We start from the raw sequence: 17,715 nt of genomic DNA, 5'->3' as shown, positions 1-17,715 counted from the left end.
AAAGGTAATAACCAAAACAGAACTATAGCAAAATCATAAAATGAATGATTCTACCAATATAACTCAGAAAAATGAGTGACAAGTCTTCATTCTCTGATATAAATACATAACATATATTTTAAAATATATTCAACAAGTAGATCTCACTCTCAAAAGTCAGATTTCTGACTAAACATAAGTTAGACAAGCAAGTCCAAAACAAATCTATTTGGAAGAGACCAAATTGCTGGAAGCAGCAGGAATACAATCACTATATTACATGAAGATTTCTTAAACAAGCATATAGAGAAAGCAATACAAATTGAAGACTAAGTATTTACTTAATTCCTACTCTTAAATATGGTAAAGAAGTCTTCCCTCTCTTTGATGTGAAATCCAATCTACTGTTTATCAATAATCTAGACTATTTTATCCAATGATGACAAATTAGTTTTTGTAAAACTTAAATATATAATTGTTACTACTATCCTTATAGAAGAGGTTAAGAGTCCAGGAGAACTATCTTCCAATCCCATCTCAACCACTTATAATGTAACCTTGGGTAAATTACCAGCTTTCTATGCCTATTTACAAATATGTATTAGTTTGAACCATTTGTTACCTGCAAGGATGGCAATTTCATATATTTCAACCTTACAAAGAATGAATTGACAACAGAAATAGTAATTTTTAGATACTACACTTAAAACAGCACAGTGCCTGTCACATTAGCAAGTATTCCTCCTATTTCTGAATGAAGTTCCTCCTCTTAACCTACATTCAGTTTGTCTTAATTTATTTGTCCAGCCTTATTCTTTCTATTCTTCAAACTGAATTGCTATGCTATTCTCAAGATTATCACTTCCCAACTCTGCCCACCCCATTTATGACTATTGAAATCCAACGCATCTTTTACAACTAGATCCCGTGCCATCAAGTTTTTCTTGAGCACTGTGTGCAAACATATCTCCTTCCATAAACTGACATAACTCTTCATATACACCCCTTTTACGGTATTTTAACACTCTGCATTATCTCAAAATGCATGCCCGTGCATGTTTTAATGATATCTTCCATAATGGCAGCTCAGTAATTTGCAATAGTTTTTAATTTGGAGGCCTCCAACTTTATTTTACATAAAGATCAGCTGACTCTATAACCTCAGTGAAAATAGATACAAATGAACTCCACAATATGCAAAAATGGAATGAAACATAATTACACTGTGGAAATTTAAGAACCAAATATGTATTTCATACCGGTATTCTGCTCCCCACCCTTTCACAAAACTCATTCTTATGGTGCACATTCTAGTTAGCTGGTAGACGGCTTCAAAACCCTGATTCACAGACTGAGCCAGAAGAGCAGCAAATTCCTGGTTGTTGAAGATCTTCAGATTACAGCCTATGATTAAAAAAGGTAAAAGAAACTGTCAAAAGAGTATCACTATTAAAAATTTTAAAAGGGTTACAAGTTTTAGAATATGAGCATGCAATCATCTACCAATTCCTAAAATTAGCAACTAGAAAAACTAAGCAAGTTGACATGATAGGTTTATTTACATTATTGAATGCATACCTGGTGGAATTTTACACACTGTTGCAGGGTGCCAACCGTATCTCTGATTACAATTGGGGCTCTGCACAAAGATTGCACTATCACTTAGGCACTCAGCAAAAACTTCCCCACCTATGTAATATAAGCGCACTCCTCTTCCTGAAACAAAATACAAAGGAGATTAGTTTTGTAACATTTACTATTTCCGTGTGACTTCAGAAGCATTTTCTTGGGAAAATTCTAAAATGATATAAGGTATTTTGAGGATCTTTTTCACAGATAATGTCTTTCTGAAGTCTAACTTTAAATATACTACTGTATATTTCTCCAAGAACACTATTTCACCAAGAATACTACATATTTCTCCAAGAATATTCTAATAGTTTTATTGATTTTAAAATACATGTGTACCGAAAGTATTTAAACAATGTAGAAAAAGTACACAGATAGTAAAATAGTTTCATACAAATGATATATATTATTTTAAAATAAGTAAAAGATTGAGTTAATTTTTGAAGGAGTTCACTGTTTGGAGAAATATACCTTCATTACATAACTGTATTTTCTTAAAGATCCCATTAACGTTAAGAAAAAAGATATAAAAACATCAAGAGGTTAAGAGTCATTTACCATTTTAAAAACTATATATTACGCTGGAAACCAAGCCTCTAGATGTATAAGCATGATTAAGTGAGAAAAAATTCTACTGGGAGATTTTTAATATACTTCTTTCAGAGTATGACAGATCACAGATGCAAAATAATATGAGATATAAGAATTAAAAAAAAAAATTGTGAGAGGCAGAATTCTAACACGGCACCTAAGAGTCTCAGCCCTGAGGTGCACATACATTCTCAATTAATCAAACACTAGGTGCTGCTGTTAAGGAATTTTTCAGATGTCATTAAGGCAGCAGATCAGTTAACCTTAAGAAAGGGAGATTATATTTGGTGGGCCTGACTCAATCAGGCAATCCTTTAAAAGGGACTAGACTGTCATAGGGTAGTGATGCAAAGCATGAGAAGTATTCAACACAAGAGGCATTCTCCATCGCTGACTTTGAAGATGGATGGCACCATGTGACAAGGAATTCAGGTGGCATCTAGGAGCTGAATTCTGCCACAACCATGTGGGCTTAGAAGAGGACCTCAAGCTCCAGATAAGAACAAAGGCCAGCTAACATCTCAATCTTGGCCTTGTTAAACCTCGAAAAAACCGCCTAACCCATGTCTGGACTCCTGACCCACAGAAGCTGTGAGGTAAAAAATTGGTGTTTTAGGCCACTGAGTTTGTGGTAATTTGTTACACAGCAAAGAAAACTAATAAAACAACTAACATTCCAGATTTAATAAATACAGAACCTGGTACGCTGGTTCTGTTAAGACTATGGAATATTTGTAATATAGTTATGCATGTGGTCACTGGAAAAACATTAAGTCCAAAAGTAGAGATTTTTCAGGCTATATTCCCTGATCAAAATCACCTATAAAACTAGAAATCAAAAATAAAAAAAATCTAATAATGACAGCAATCTAAAACTTTGGAGGGAGAAGAGAATAGGGCAGGAAAAAACCCATTAAATTTTTTTGCAGAACCCCAAGTAAGACACAAAAACAAAAAACTAACTATTTTAGTTAAAGCACCTACAGTGCCACTGGGTATCTTAATAAGATTATCCATATCTATACATCAAGCAAGATTTGAGAACTTCCACATGGAACCAAGTAATAAATCTTCTAGTCATTATCATTTTGCAGTATCAAAATCAGCCTTTAGATAACCAGCATTACTTCTCACAGGAGGTGATGGTTACTCAGAAAAAAAAAAAAAAAAACAGAAGCAAACTATTGTTAAAATAAGTTACTTTAAGGTGATGAGAATGATGTTCAATTATGAATGGCTCTCACACTTTTTCACTTCATCGTTAAGGAAATACCGAGCACCCCAAAGAGCTTTTGTTTATGTGAATATTATGGAAAATGACTGTATTAGATATAAAAACTGAGATTTAAAAAACTCATTTAAAAATCAAATAATAAATCCATTACATATTAACATAAACAATGTTTATGAAAAACAACTGTATTTCCAAAGCAAAAACAAACAGTGGCCACATTTCACCTTTCTGCAAATCTCTTTAATGTCTAGTGTAACAGAATTGGAGTCTCACTATCAAATCTACATTTCATCTCCTGCAAAATCATACGCATGTAGGCTCTGGAATACTCCACTGTACACTCATGAAAGAATGAGAGTAAAAATGGCAAACAGCATCTCAGTACTACTATGAAAATAGCTTTGACCTCACAAACTAGCTGAAAGGGTTTCTGGGATACCAGAAGTCTCCAGACCACATTTTGAGATGTCCCTGAATTATATTTTGAACTATATAAAACGCAGTTCTTGTTTTAGATATCTCATTTCAGATGAACAGCAAGCAGATTTCATTTAATATATAAACTCACCAAAGGGGGAAAAAACCTGGAAGCTATATAAAGGAACTGAAAAAAAAAAAAACATACCTATATGCCTTCTTGTCATTTCTACTGTGGCATTTCGGTTAACATTGGAGAGTAAACCTAAGCAGAACCTCTCTGAATTTGATGGATCTGTAAAGCCATCTACAGTGAGTGAGGGTTGTGATGCATGGAAGGTTTCTCCAACTCTCTGATTTAATTCATAATATGCTATTGAACACCAAAACGCAGGTTCTGAGTAAGTAACTGGCTGTAAGTCTGAAAAAGAAAAAAAATAAAAATAAAAAATAAATAAAAGGAAGAAATGTGTGAACAATTCAAGCCAAAATTAGATTGAATATAATCATCTTTACATGCTCTATGCCAGCCTGCACTGGCAAAAGCTCAGGAAGCAGACATAATCGGTTTCCATAGATGATACCAGATTTTCAATATTTTTCACCCAAAACTCCAGTTTCATATATCATACCAGATTTTTTCAAATTTCCCCATGTCATTAAATCACTTTTTGTTGGATTCTTTGTTTTACCAGTAGTTTTAGTCTAGCTCCTGTTCAAATACAAAACAATCATAGGCAAAGTCAGTCAACTTGCCATACTTGGTGCATTTCTAAAGCACATAAAAAAGCTAACGTGGGGTAATATAAAGGCGGAGCAAAGATTAACGAGTCAAAAGCCACACAAAGAAAAACAGACATAACAAAAGGATACAAAATATGACATATTTTTACATTTGTCTATTTTAACATCAAATTCTTGGTGAGATACCCTAGCTACAAAAGAGAAAACCCACTCACACATGAGAACCAGAAAGCAGTAACACACAAAGATCATAGAAGTGGAAAGAGACCATAGAGTCAAAACACTACTTATTTCACTGGAAAACTATGTATTTAGCTTCTGCAATTTTGACTAAAACATAGGAATACTGCAAAAGAAAAAATCTCATAATTGTGTAAAATAAATTCCAAACATGTAACAACCCAAGAGAAATTGTGAAATAGCAGGGTAAAATGAGGGCAAAAATAATAATAGTAATACAGAAATGTACATGTAGTCATCCCTTGGCATTTACAGGGGATTGGTTCTAGGACCAGCTCCTCCTAACTAAAAACCCTCAGATGTTCAAGTCCCTGACATAAAAGGGCATAGTATTTGCATGTAACTTAAATCCACGTCATCCTGTATACTTTAAATCATCTCTAGATTACTTATAATACCTAACAATGTAAATACTATACAAATAGTTGTTATACTGTATTTTAAAATTTGGGCCCAGCACGGTGGCTCACGTCTGTAATCCCAGCACTTTAAGAGGACGAGGTGGGTGGATCGTATGAGGCCAGGAGTTTCAGACCAGCCTGGGTAACATAGTGAAACCCCGTCTCTACTAAAAATGCAAAAATTAGCTGGGTGTGGCAGCATGCACCTGTAGTCCCAGCTACTCAGGAGGCTGAGGCGAGGCTGAGGCAGAGAACTGCTTGAACCCAGGAGACAGAGGTTGCAGTGAGCCGAGATCGTGCCACTGCACTCTAGCCTGGGCGACAGAGTGAGACTCTGTCTCAAAAAATAAATAAAAATAAATAAATAAAAATTTGTATTAGTTTTTATTGTTGTATTATTTTCATTTTTTCCCAAATATTTTCAGTCTGCAGTTGGTTGAATCTGTAGGCTGAACTCATGGTCATGAAGGGACCATACACATACACATCTGTACATATACATGCACACTCTCATATATATAACCCCCATACTACACATACATACTTATGTCAATATATATATATGTAATACCATAGCTGTTATTAATTGCTACATCATAAAACATAACCATAAAAATCTAGCCATAATAGGTTACATAATTTTCTATGAGGAATATGATTTCAATAATAAAAAGATTATACCTATTTCTTATGTGTGCCAGCAGAAAAGACTTTTAATAATTTTGAGGGATGGTATCAATATTCTTTTTAAAAAGCACTATTGTAAACCACACATATAATTATTTGGTTATTCATTAGGATCCCTTTCTCTGATATATAAAAAATAACTCCTAGAGAAGATTTCTTATTAAGTAGCTGATACAGTATAAACATGATGAGGGGAACATATTTGCAACTTACCCAAGCTATGATTAACAGGGGAAAGAGTAGTAGGAGATAGTTCTGCTGGAGAGCCTAAAACAAAAGGATTTCATTTAAAAATAAATGAAGTATTTCCAGAACTTCTAATCAAGTAATCATAAAACTGGCTTTATAATTATCAACAATAATACAAAGATAATTTAAATACCAAGAATTCAGAATATATAGTGCTTAAATTTAATTTGTGGGGGGTGGGTGGGAGAAAAGGTGGGGGGTTCCTGTATAAAAGGTGCAACAGTTTTGGCTTCCAGCCCACCAGTTCACCTTCCCAAAGATATCTAATGTTGACAGTTCCTTGGGTATCTTCCCAAAATATTCTATGAACCACATAAGTAAATACATTTTTGTTCTGTGTCCTTTCTTTTCATACACAAGTGGTAACCATTTTTAATCTTCTATATTATTCTACCAGATTGTTCACAATGTGTTATTAGTCACATAACATTGGGATCCCATATTGATGGATATTTAGGCTATTTTCAACCTTTTGCTACAAGAACCAATGCTTTAAGATTGCAGTAACTAATCTTGACCATTCTGCATGCTTCCAATCACATCTGAAGGATACATTCTTAAAGAAACTGCCAGGTCGAAAGGTTTGTGCACTTGCAATTTTGATAGATTTGGGTAAAATTATCATTCATCAAGGTTGTACCAGTTTACATTCCAAGTCAGAACACAGTAAAGGGATGCCTGTGGTGTTATTGCTTCTAGATGAAAACATGGTCACAAGTACAGTTTTAATTTTGAGTAGCTTTACACATGTTTATATTGTATTTCCTTTCTGTAATAGCCTGTTTTTTGTTTTTTTTTTTTCTGTGATGTTGATCATTTTCTTACTGATCGTTCAAAAGCTCTTTATACATATTAGGGATATAAGACTTCTTATGGTATGAGTTACAAATATTCAGTCATTGGTCTTATGACTCAATCCTAATTTTGATAATGTAGCACTAAAAAAAAAAACCCCTTCTACATGATTTATCAATCATCTTTGGGTTACTGTCACACTTTGGGATAAAACAGTGACGACGGTAGGTATCTTACTCTTGACTTTTAGAGTAATGTTTCTACCATTTTTCCCATTAAGCATGGCATTGGCTTTGAGGCTGACAGCAATAAAATATTTATTTAGGATTTTTGCATCAATAGTCTCAAGCAATAAGAGCCCGAAGATTTACATGAGTGCTATGTTTGTAAGGCTCTGTGGTTAATGTTATTACAATCTAGCAATTTTATCCTCTGAAAAGGTTTAAACAGTATTATAACAGCATATTCTTCAAAAGTTTGGTAGAATTCTTCTGTGAAATTATTTATAGTTAGTAACTTTCTAGGGCTTACTATGAGACATTATTCTATGAAGGGTGACTTGTTCAGATAGCTCTATTTTCTGGAGTCAGTTTTGGTAAATTACACTTTCTTAGAAAATGATATTTTTTCTTCTGGGTAAACAGGCTAAATCTAATCAAGAAAGTAAGGGGGCACAAATATACAAAATAAGAACCACCAGAGACAACAGATGAAAAATCAAGGTGCGACTAGTCTACTCAATTCCATGCAACTCAATTTTAAAACACATTTGCCGTAAGTGTTGTTAAATAATCTTATTAAAAATATAAAAAATGTTTTATGATCATCATTCTCTACACGTTTAGGGAAAGTTACCTAAAAGAGCATGACCCAAGCTTCAAATGTACACCAAGAGCATAACTGTAGAATAAGATAGGTCAGGCCAGGCATGGTGGCTCACACCTGTAATCCCAGCACTTTGGGAGACTGAGGTGGGTGGATCGCAAGGTCAGGAGTTTGAGACCAGCCCGGCCAACACAGTGAAACCCCATCTCTACTGAAAACACAAAACTTAGTCGGGCATGGTGGTGCACACCTGTAATCCCAGCTACTTGGAAGGCTAAGGCAGAAGAATCGCTTGAATCCAGGAGTTGGAGGCTGCAGTGAGCTAAGGACATCCCACTACACTCCAGCCTGGGCAACAGAGCGAGACTCTGTCTCGAAAGAAAAAAAAGAGTAAGATAGGTCAGACTGTCTTACATACCTCCTCCCTACCATACACCATTATAACCATGACATAAAATACCAGGCAATAAAGGTGAAACAGCAGCCCTAGATAAATAAATGAATCAGAAACAGAGAAGAGATGCTTATTTTTTACAAGACAGAACAGTCTTCCACAACATAATTATGTTCCTTTTTTCTCAGTTTGAAAAATCTGTTGGCAAGTCACAACAGGTACAACTAGGAAAGGTCAAAATATATTTGGAACAATAAGCTAAAATTCACTGCTGTTTCCTGAAGCCAATATAAAATAAACAAAGCCACTATTAGAAATGGAGGAAACTGCACAATTATTAATATCTTTTAACTGTTTACTCCTCTATTAAATACTTAGAAATGACCACTAGGATCATTTAAATTAACAGGCGTTCAGTCAGATGGGATAAGTTAGAATTACAGATTACAAAAGAGACAAATTTTACAAACTTAAAATAAGCTAGCAATTAATAGAAGCCTTTAAAAAAAATTAAAAAATAAAATAAAAACCAGAGGCAAGTAACTGATGATTAGCCTATGAATTATTCATACATAAATGCTGTTACTGAAGTCTCGCCTACCACAGGCCTTCCACTTAGGAGAAATATAAATATCCTATTTGAGATCCAGTGTGAATTAGCAGTGTCTACTTACAGCTAAACCAGCTAGAGAAATCCCTGTGCATGTATCTTCCCATACAAACTTACAGATATTTGTGGGATACATTTGTCAAACCTTTGACAAATTAACAAATGTCAAATGAAACGTGTTAAACTTTTATAAGTGCCAAAATACCCTCTCAAAAATGTTTCATCTCACCAAGAATTTAAAAGCTAGTGTTTCTTCACACTGTGTCACTACATGTTGACATCTGCCAATATGATAGGTTCTAAGGGAGCAATTTTTTAATTTCTTGTTTTTGTTGTAAATAGTGTATTCCTGTTCTTTTAGCCAATTCTATTAACTATCTTTTTCTTCTTGATTTGTAAGTTTTTAAACTTAAAAATCAGTTCTTAGACTTGTCATCTATTTGCAAATATCCAGGATTTTTAAAAAAAATCTGTTAAAACTGTTTTAATTTTAAAAATAGACTATTTTTTTAGAGTAGTTTCAAGATCACGGCAAAACTGAACAGAAGTTTCATACAAAGAGCTCCCACATGACCCCTGCGCTGCTTCCCCAAATTCCCTATCAACATCCGCAAAATACAATGGTCCATTTGTTATAATAATGAACCTACACCACATTATTACCAAAAGTCCATAATTTACATTAGGGCTCATTATGTTACATTTTCTGGGTTTTGACAAAAGTATAATGATGTGTGTCCATTTACAGTATCAAACAGAGTAGTTTCACTGCCCTAAAAATGCCCTGTGCCTAGTCCTCTTTCCCTCCCACAAAGCCTCAGTAACCACTTATCTTTCTACTGTCTCCATAGTTCTGCCTTCTCCAGAATGTCATTCATATATAGTAAGTCTTCATTTAACATCTTCCATAGGTTTTTTGGAAACCGACTTAAACAAAATAACTGTACAACAAAACCAAATTTCCCCAATCATCAACATTGTAATGAAATGACATTACTTGAGGACCTATTGTACATTACTTGGATGTATTAGTTTATTTATCTAGTCACCTATTAAAGACATCTTGGTTGCTTCCAAGTTTTGGAAATTATAAATAAAGCTACTATGAACATCCATTTGCAGGTTTTTGTGTAGACCTACGTTTTCAATTTATTTGGGTAAATACCAAGGAGAAGCAAGACTGCTAAACCGTATGGTAAGAATATGGTTAGTTTTGTAAGAAATCACCAAACTATCTTCCAAAGTGGCTATACCATTTTTCATTCTGACCAGCAATAAATGAGTATGCCTGTTGCTCCCCATCCTCACCACACCAGCACTGATGAACTCCCTCAGCTTTTGTTTGTCTGAGAAATTTTTATTTCTCCTTCATTCTTGAAGGACATCTTTACTGGTTATAGTATTCTCGGTTGGCGGGGGTACTTTTTTTTTAGACGAGGTCTCACTCTGTCACCCAGGTTGGAGGGCAGTGGCACAATCTTGGCTTACTATTACAATCTCCACCTCCTAGGCTCAAGCAATTTTCCCACCTCAGCCTCCTGAGTAGCTGGGACCACAGGTGCACACCAACACATCCAGCTAATTTTTTTGTTTTTTAATTCTTTCAGCACTTTAAATACACCACCCATCTCTCCTGGCCTGCAAACTTTTCTGCTGAAAAATCTGACTGACTAATGAAGACTCCCTTGTTATGTGGCACGCTGCTTTTTCTCTTGCTGCTTTTATTCACAATAGCAAAGATACAGAAAACAACCCAAGTGTCCCATCAACAGATGAATGAACAAATGGTGGGTTATACACACAACTGAATGTTATTCTGCCTTAAAAAGGGAGATCCTACCACTTTTGGCATGGATGAATCTGGAAGACGCTATGCTAAGGGAAATGAGGTAGACACAGAATAAGAAACATGACATAATCTCATGTGGGTTTTTTTTTTAAGCCAAATACATAGAAAATAATAAAATGGAGATTACAGGTTGGGGAAAAACAGGGGGATTATAGGTCAAAGGGTATAAAGTTGCAGATATGTAAGATATGCCCAGAGATCTAATGTACAACCTGAGGACTACAGTTACAATATTGTGTTGTATACTGGAAATTTACTGAGTCAATTTTAGGTGCTCTTATCACACACATAAAAAGGTAACTATGTGAGATGATGGATTTAGTTGACTACAATAACCACTTCACGACATACACCAAATTTCATGTTATATACCTTAAACATACACAATAAAAATGTATGGTTTAAAAAGTCTAATTTACTGAATACAGACCAAAGTGTTCACAAACCTTCCAGAAAACTGGGAATCATCCTGGGTTGCTTCTTCAACCTTATCCCAAATATGATCACTAGTCACATTCTAAGCCTCAGCAATATGTATCAAAAGCACCCATTTCTCCCCCATGTCACCTAAAACCAGCCAGAGATACAGTGTACTAAAGAACAGGAACTCTAGAATCTGACATCCTACTGAATTTCTCTGACATTTTCCAGCTATTTTTTAATAGGTTCGTGGCAGCATTGTGTTTTTAATTTCTGGTAAAAGTTGAACCTTTTAAAATTTTAATTTTTTGCTAGATGCAATTATATGTAATGCTTAAGTTTTCCTGTTTTGCCTATGCTGCCTAATTTTTTATAATGAACATCCATTTGTTGTATAATTCAAAATGCTGTATCATAATCTTATGTGTAGAACACTGTTTAACTTTTATGTGACATAGAATAATGGTAGAAATAAGAGATTAAGCTTCCCTGCCAAAGTGATACAACATTGTAATTGTCAAATTCAGCTTATGAAATATATAATGCATGAATGACCATTTTCTCATTTCTTGTTTTAAAAAACTTAATCCCCAATGTGATAGTATCTTAGGTTTTATATATTTCCAAATTTTCTATGAGCATAATTCTGTTCATAATGAGAAAAAAGGCTGCTTTTGTTTTTATTAGAAACTCCTACAGAGTTCCCCTTATACTTAGTATGTAGAAGATTGGGGAAAATCTTTGCTTCTGAAATAGTAAGAAAATAGTGGATAAACAAACAAAAAAAATCCTATTTTACTTTAAAGTTATCATACAGATATAGATCCAAGTAAGTCCGTATGAACTAATTTACAGAGAGGGATGAGGTCCTCCTTGGTTAACAGAGTGGTAATCACTTTTACTACTGACAGCAACTGCCAAGTCAGGACACAGGCAAAGGACTGAGCTTGCCAAAGGAGAAGCCAACTAAAATTTCAAAAGGCCATGCACAGATGACGGGAATCTAAGAAGCTGCAAGCACAGAGCTCCTCTTCACTAGTCGGTTCCAACATATGTCTTTAGCTGAGTACACAGTAGCATAGGAAGTCTTGGGCAAGGCTGGAAAGAAATGAGGATATGCAGTCTTGCCATATTCATATCTGAAAGTCCTGATAAGGTAGGGAACTGACCCTCCTTGAAACCTGAGTGATGTGATATTAAAGCACCAAATTATCACCTTTCCAACTCAAATCCTAAGGGCAAGGAAAGGATCAGCTCTTCAACTTAGCAACTGGAGAGAGAAAAGAGTTGGTCTTTCCAAAGAAAGTGTATCTATTTTAGCCTCAAATATTATTTTATATACAACACCCACTATCCAATTAAAAAACAAGAGATATTCAAAGATGGAGGGGGGAAGAATGACCCATAATCAAGAGATAAAACAGTCAACAAAAGCAGGCCATGTTACATATTAACTGGATATAAATTATCAAAGACTTTAAAACAGAAATTATATAGCTAAAAAATAAATGATCTGAAATGAAAAATTCATTTAATTGGATTAAAAGAAGACCCAAAGTCAGGGTCACATACATATTATCACTTGATTTTCAACAAAGGAGCCAATGTAAATCAATGGAGAAAGGAGAGTCTCTACAAAATGGTGCTAAAACAACTGAAAGAAATGTCCTGTAGTTAAAGGAACAAAAAGCATCAAAAAGGAGCAAAAGTGGTAAATATGTAAGTAAATACAAAACACTCCTTTTTATCCCTTCTAATTTTCTTTAAAAATCAACTTGACAGCAAAAGCAAAAATAGCCGGGCGCGGTGGCTCACGCCTGTAATCCTACCACTTTGGGAGGCTGAAGTGGGTGGATCACGATGTCAGGAGATCGAGACCATCCTGGCTAACATGGTGAAACCCTATCTCTACTAAAAATACAAAAAAAAAAAAAACACACACACACACACAAAATTAGCCAGGCGTGGTGGCAGGCACCTGTAGTCCCAGCTACTCGGGAGGCTGAGGCAGGAGAATGGTACGAACCCAGGAGGTGGAGCTTGCAGTGAGCCAAGATCACACCACTGCACTCCAGTCTGGGCGAGAGAGGGAGACTCCGTCTCAAAAAAAGAAAAAAAAAAACAGCAAAAATAACACTATACTTTGGGGTTTATACATTTTTATTAAGTAAACTACATGTCAATAATAGTACAAACAACAGAAGTGGATGAATGAAATTAGAGTGGTGTAAAGTTCTTAAACTTTACATGACATTGTAAAATACTACAACTTAAGTAACCTTCTAGGTATAACATGATAAGTACAATGTAATCACAAGAATGCCAACTGAGAAAATAATACTAAGTGTTATTGGTAAAACGCCAAGAGAGTAAACAGAATGAAACAAAAATTATTTGATTAGTCTAAAAGGCAGGAAAACAAACAGATAAACAAAAACTAGAGACAACAGACAAACAATTGCAAAATGGTAGCCTAAACCCAGTATCAATAATTCCTCTAAATATAAGTGAACTCAATTTTCCAACTAAAAGACAAAAATTGTTAGATTAAATGAAACCAAAAATATGCTGGCCACAAGAAACACACCATAAATATAAAGATTCGGACAGACTGAAACAATTAAAAATATATCATGTAACCAGAGGTAAGAAAGAAGATATGGTGATGTTAATATGAAATGCATTTTATAATTAGGGCAAATTCATTAGGAAGATGTAGTAATTCTAAAGGTATATCTTCTAATTACAGAGGTTAAAGATACATGAAGCAAAAACTGACAGGACTAAATAAAGGCAGAAACAGATGACTCTAAAATCAGAGCTGAAGATTTTAACACCAATCATAACTGACAAAATAAGGAGATTTTTAAAAAAATCATAAAGAATTAAGAAGATTTAAACACCATCAAACACCTGAACCTAAATGACATTTGGAACACTATAGTATATACATTCTTTCCAACTATATATGGGACTCTTATCAAGATAAGTTACACGTTGTAGCATAAAATAATTTTCATAAATTTCCAAGGACTAAAGTCACACACACTATATGTTGGACTATAACAGAATTAAATTAAAAATCAATGAAGTATCTAGAAAATCCTCACACTCCTAAGAAAAACCCAAACTTCTAAATAACTCATGAATCAAGAAGAATTAGAAAATAATTAAGTGATAATTAAAAAACAACAAAAAATTTGTAATATAGAGCTAACATAAAGCTTAGAGGGAAAATTATAGTTTTAAATGCTCACATTATAAACAAATCAATGATCTAAATGTATACCACAAGAGGACAGAAAAAGAGCAGATTAAATGAAAAGTAGACAAAAAGATGATGACTACAAACCAAACAGAAAAGAGACAAAGACAAAAATGAACAAGACAAAAAATTGGTCCTTTGAGACTACCAATAAATCCCTTGCAAGATGTTCTAATAAAAAATTAAAAAGTCAAATTACTAACATTATAAATTTTAAAATGGATCTCACATACACGAAAGGAATAACAAATATCAGAAATAACTTTATATCAATAAATTCTCCAGCCTGGGCAACCTGGTGAAATCCCATCTCTACATAAAACACAAACATTAACCAGGCTCAGTAGCATGTTCCTGTGGTCCCAGCTCCGCGGGAGGCTATACTGGGGAAGACTGCCTGAGCCTGGGAGGTTGAGGCTGCAGTGAGCCAACCAGGCCACTGCACTCCAGCCTGGGCAACAAAGTGAGATCCTGTCTCAATTAATCAATCCTACAACTTAGATGAAATGAACACATTTCTAACACAATACAAGTTTATCAAATACATACACAAAATTAAAAATGTAAATAATCCACAGTTTAAAAAACGCTTTGCTACAAGAGATGGTTTCTCTGGTAAAATCTATCATACCTTTTTTCTGGATACAAGGTCTCACTGTTGCCCAGGCTGGAGTGCAGTGGCACAAACGTGGCTCAATGCAACCTCAACCTCCTGGGCTCAAATGACCCTCCCACCTTAGCCTCTAAAGTAGCTGGGACCACAGGTGAATGCCACTACCCATGGCTAATTAAAATTTTTTTTTTTTTTTTTTTTAGAGATGGGGTCTTGCTTTGTTGCCTAGTTTGGTCTTGACCTCCTGTGCTCAAGCAATTCTCCAGCCTTGGCCTCCTAAAGTGCTAGGATTACAGGCAAGAACCACCATGCCCAGCCCTATCAAAGATTTAAGAAAGAAATAATGCTAACCTTAATGAAACACTTTCAGAAAACAGGAGAAAGTCCTTTCCGACACATTTTATGATATTAAAACTAACGAACACATAACAAGGGAAAAAACCCTACAGACCAATCTCTCATAAACTTAGATGGAAAAATTCTCAAAAATAAAACAATTGAAATCCATGAAACTATATGATCCTCTTTATAAATGCAGAAAAAACACTGGACAAAATCCAACAGCCATTCATAAAACACACTTAAAACATTAAGAACAAAAAGGAAAAAGAACTTCCTCAATCAGATACAATCTCCAAAATATCCACAATTAACATCATATTTAAAGGAGGAATTGCAAAATGTATTCTTCCTATAATCAGAACAATACAAAAATGTCCATTCTTATAACTTCAACAGTTTACTGTAGGTCTTAGGACAGAAAAAGAAAAAAGCATAAAGACAGGGGAAAAAAAGAAAAACTGTCAGTCGGGCACCATGGCTCACACCTGTAATCCCACCACTTTGAGAGGCCAAGGCGGGTGGATCACCTGAGGTTGGGAGTTCGAGACCAGCCTGACCAACATGGTGAAACCCCATCTCTACTAAAAATACAAAAAATAAGCTGGGTGAGGGGGTGCATGCCTGTAATCCCAGGTACTTGGGAGGATCGCTTGAATCTGGGAGGCGGAGGTTACAATGAACTGAGATCGTGCCATTGCACTCCAGCCTAGGCAACAAGAGTGAAACTCCGTCTCAAAAAAAAAAAAAAAAAAGAAAAAAGAAAAACTGTCCTTATCAACAGATGACATGGTTGTGTATGCAGAAAACCTCAAGAATCTACAGAATTCTAGAACCAAAAAGTCAATTTAACAAGAATACAGAAGAATAATATACAAAAATCAAATATTTCCCATATCCTAGAAACAATTGGAAAATAAAATATAATAACAAAAATGTGTATAACAGCACTGAAAGTATAAAATACTAAAAAATTTATCTAATGAAAGACACGCTATATACATCTACATAAAAAACTGTTTAACACATGGCAGAGAAAAGGCATTAAGACTTTTATCCTGAAGTTGTCAAACCTGACCCCTCATTTTTGACAAAAATCTTACTTTCCTATTTTATAGAGATGATCCTAAATAACAAAGGTCAAGTGCTTCTGTGTCTGGATCTCAATTCTTCACTTTCCTTCAAATCTTTGTGCAATCCACTATTTTCCTTTTTCTTAATGGTTAACTTCTCCTAACATTTTCTTTAACTACATTCATACAGTGCTTATTACAGGTTAGGAACACATAGATGCCTTATAAATATAAGACCTGTTAACACTCTATGAGTTAAACGCTATTATTGTCCCTATTTTACAGATGTAAAAACTAGGCTACCTAGCTAGTATATGGAAGAGGAACATTTCAAACTCAGGTAGTCAAGCTCAGAGTCTCACCACGCTATTTTGATTATATGCATTTGGTTAAGACTCTTGTAAGTGGAGTGTATGTGAACACTGTCTAGGAGTACACAAAACTACTAGTTTACAAAAAGAAAAAATTAAAACATATTTTCTATTTAATCTTATCCTTCAATTTCTAATTTTTGTATATATTTTAAAATGTACATGAAGTGCCTGTACATAACTTACAAATAATTAAATATACATACTAGTAGGATACTCTCAAAATCTTAATACTCACTGTATCAGCTTCCTAGGGCTTGCTCTAACAAAATACCACAAACTGGGTGGTTTAAAACAACAGAAATTTATTTTCTCAGAGCTTTGGAAGACCTAAGTCCCAAGTAAAGATGTCAGCAAAGCCATGCTCTCTCAAAGGCTCAAGGGGAGAATCTGTTCCACGCCTTTCTCTTAAGCTTTTGGGTTTCCCAACTATCCTAGGAATTGCTCAGCTTGCAGGTGCTAACTCCAGTTACCTGCCTCCATCTTCATATGGCACATTCCTCCCTATCTCTTAAAGACACCAGTCATATAGAATTAGGGCCCATCGCACTTCAGTATGACTTCATCTTAAATAATTACATTTACAAAGATGCTACTTCCAAACAAGGCCATATTCTGAGGTACTGGAGGTCAGGACCTCATTTTATCTTCTGGGACACAGGCAGATTAAAAAAACCCTGTAAGTCTCTTTGTATATCTTGGACCAAGCACAGTGTATGTAGAAGATACAAAACTGAATTGTGAGTTATGAAATCCACATCTTACGATCTATTATATTTCTCTATATACCTGTTAGAATAAATATGTTCATAAAAATCATGACTTGAAAAGGGACTGATTATACAATATTACAGAGGTTAATCAAACTTCTAAATTTCTTATGATGTCCAGCCTGACTTCTAATGTCCACAAGACTATAAAGGAAGAATAAAGTCTTAATCAGAGAAATCTCAATTAAGAAAAAGAAGTAACAAGTACTTGTTCATATAG

The 17,715-nt window shown here is 34.7% G+C and overlaps 1 protein-coding gene across 3 annotated transcripts in view; it reads right to left on the bottom strand.

Annotated features, from left to right (window-relative positions):
• The window catches only part of SMAD2 (SMAD family member 2), a 95,376-nt gene that overhangs the window by 10,472 nt on the left and 67,189 nt on the right, over positions 1–17,715 (bottom strand). For all 3 annotated transcript variants that reach the window (XM_030925818.1, XM_030925817.1, XM_030925819.1), the window contains 4 exons: positions 6,136–6,189; positions 4,059–4,271; positions 1,558–1,695; positions 1,239–1,383 (listed from right to left, as the gene is read on the bottom strand). In XM_030925818.1, coding sequence (XP_030781678.1) covers positions 1,239–1,383; positions 1,558–1,695; positions 4,059–4,271; positions 6,136–6,189 — 550 coding nt within the window. The remainder of the gene's footprint in view (positions 1–1,238; positions 1,384–1,557; positions 1,696–4,058; positions 4,272–6,135; positions 6,190–17,715) is intronic.

Source organism: Rhinopithecus roxellana, chromosome 21 (assembly GCF_007565055.1).
Source record: "Rhinopithecus roxellana isolate Shanxi Qingling chromosome 21, ASM756505v1, whole genome shotgun sequence".
NCBI classification, from domain to species: Eukaryota; Metazoa; Chordata; class Mammalia; order Primates; family Cercopithecidae; genus Rhinopithecus; species Rhinopithecus roxellana.
The sequence above is the reverse complement of the archived record's forward strand: the minus strand, read 5'-3'. Positions and strand labels throughout refer to the sequence as shown.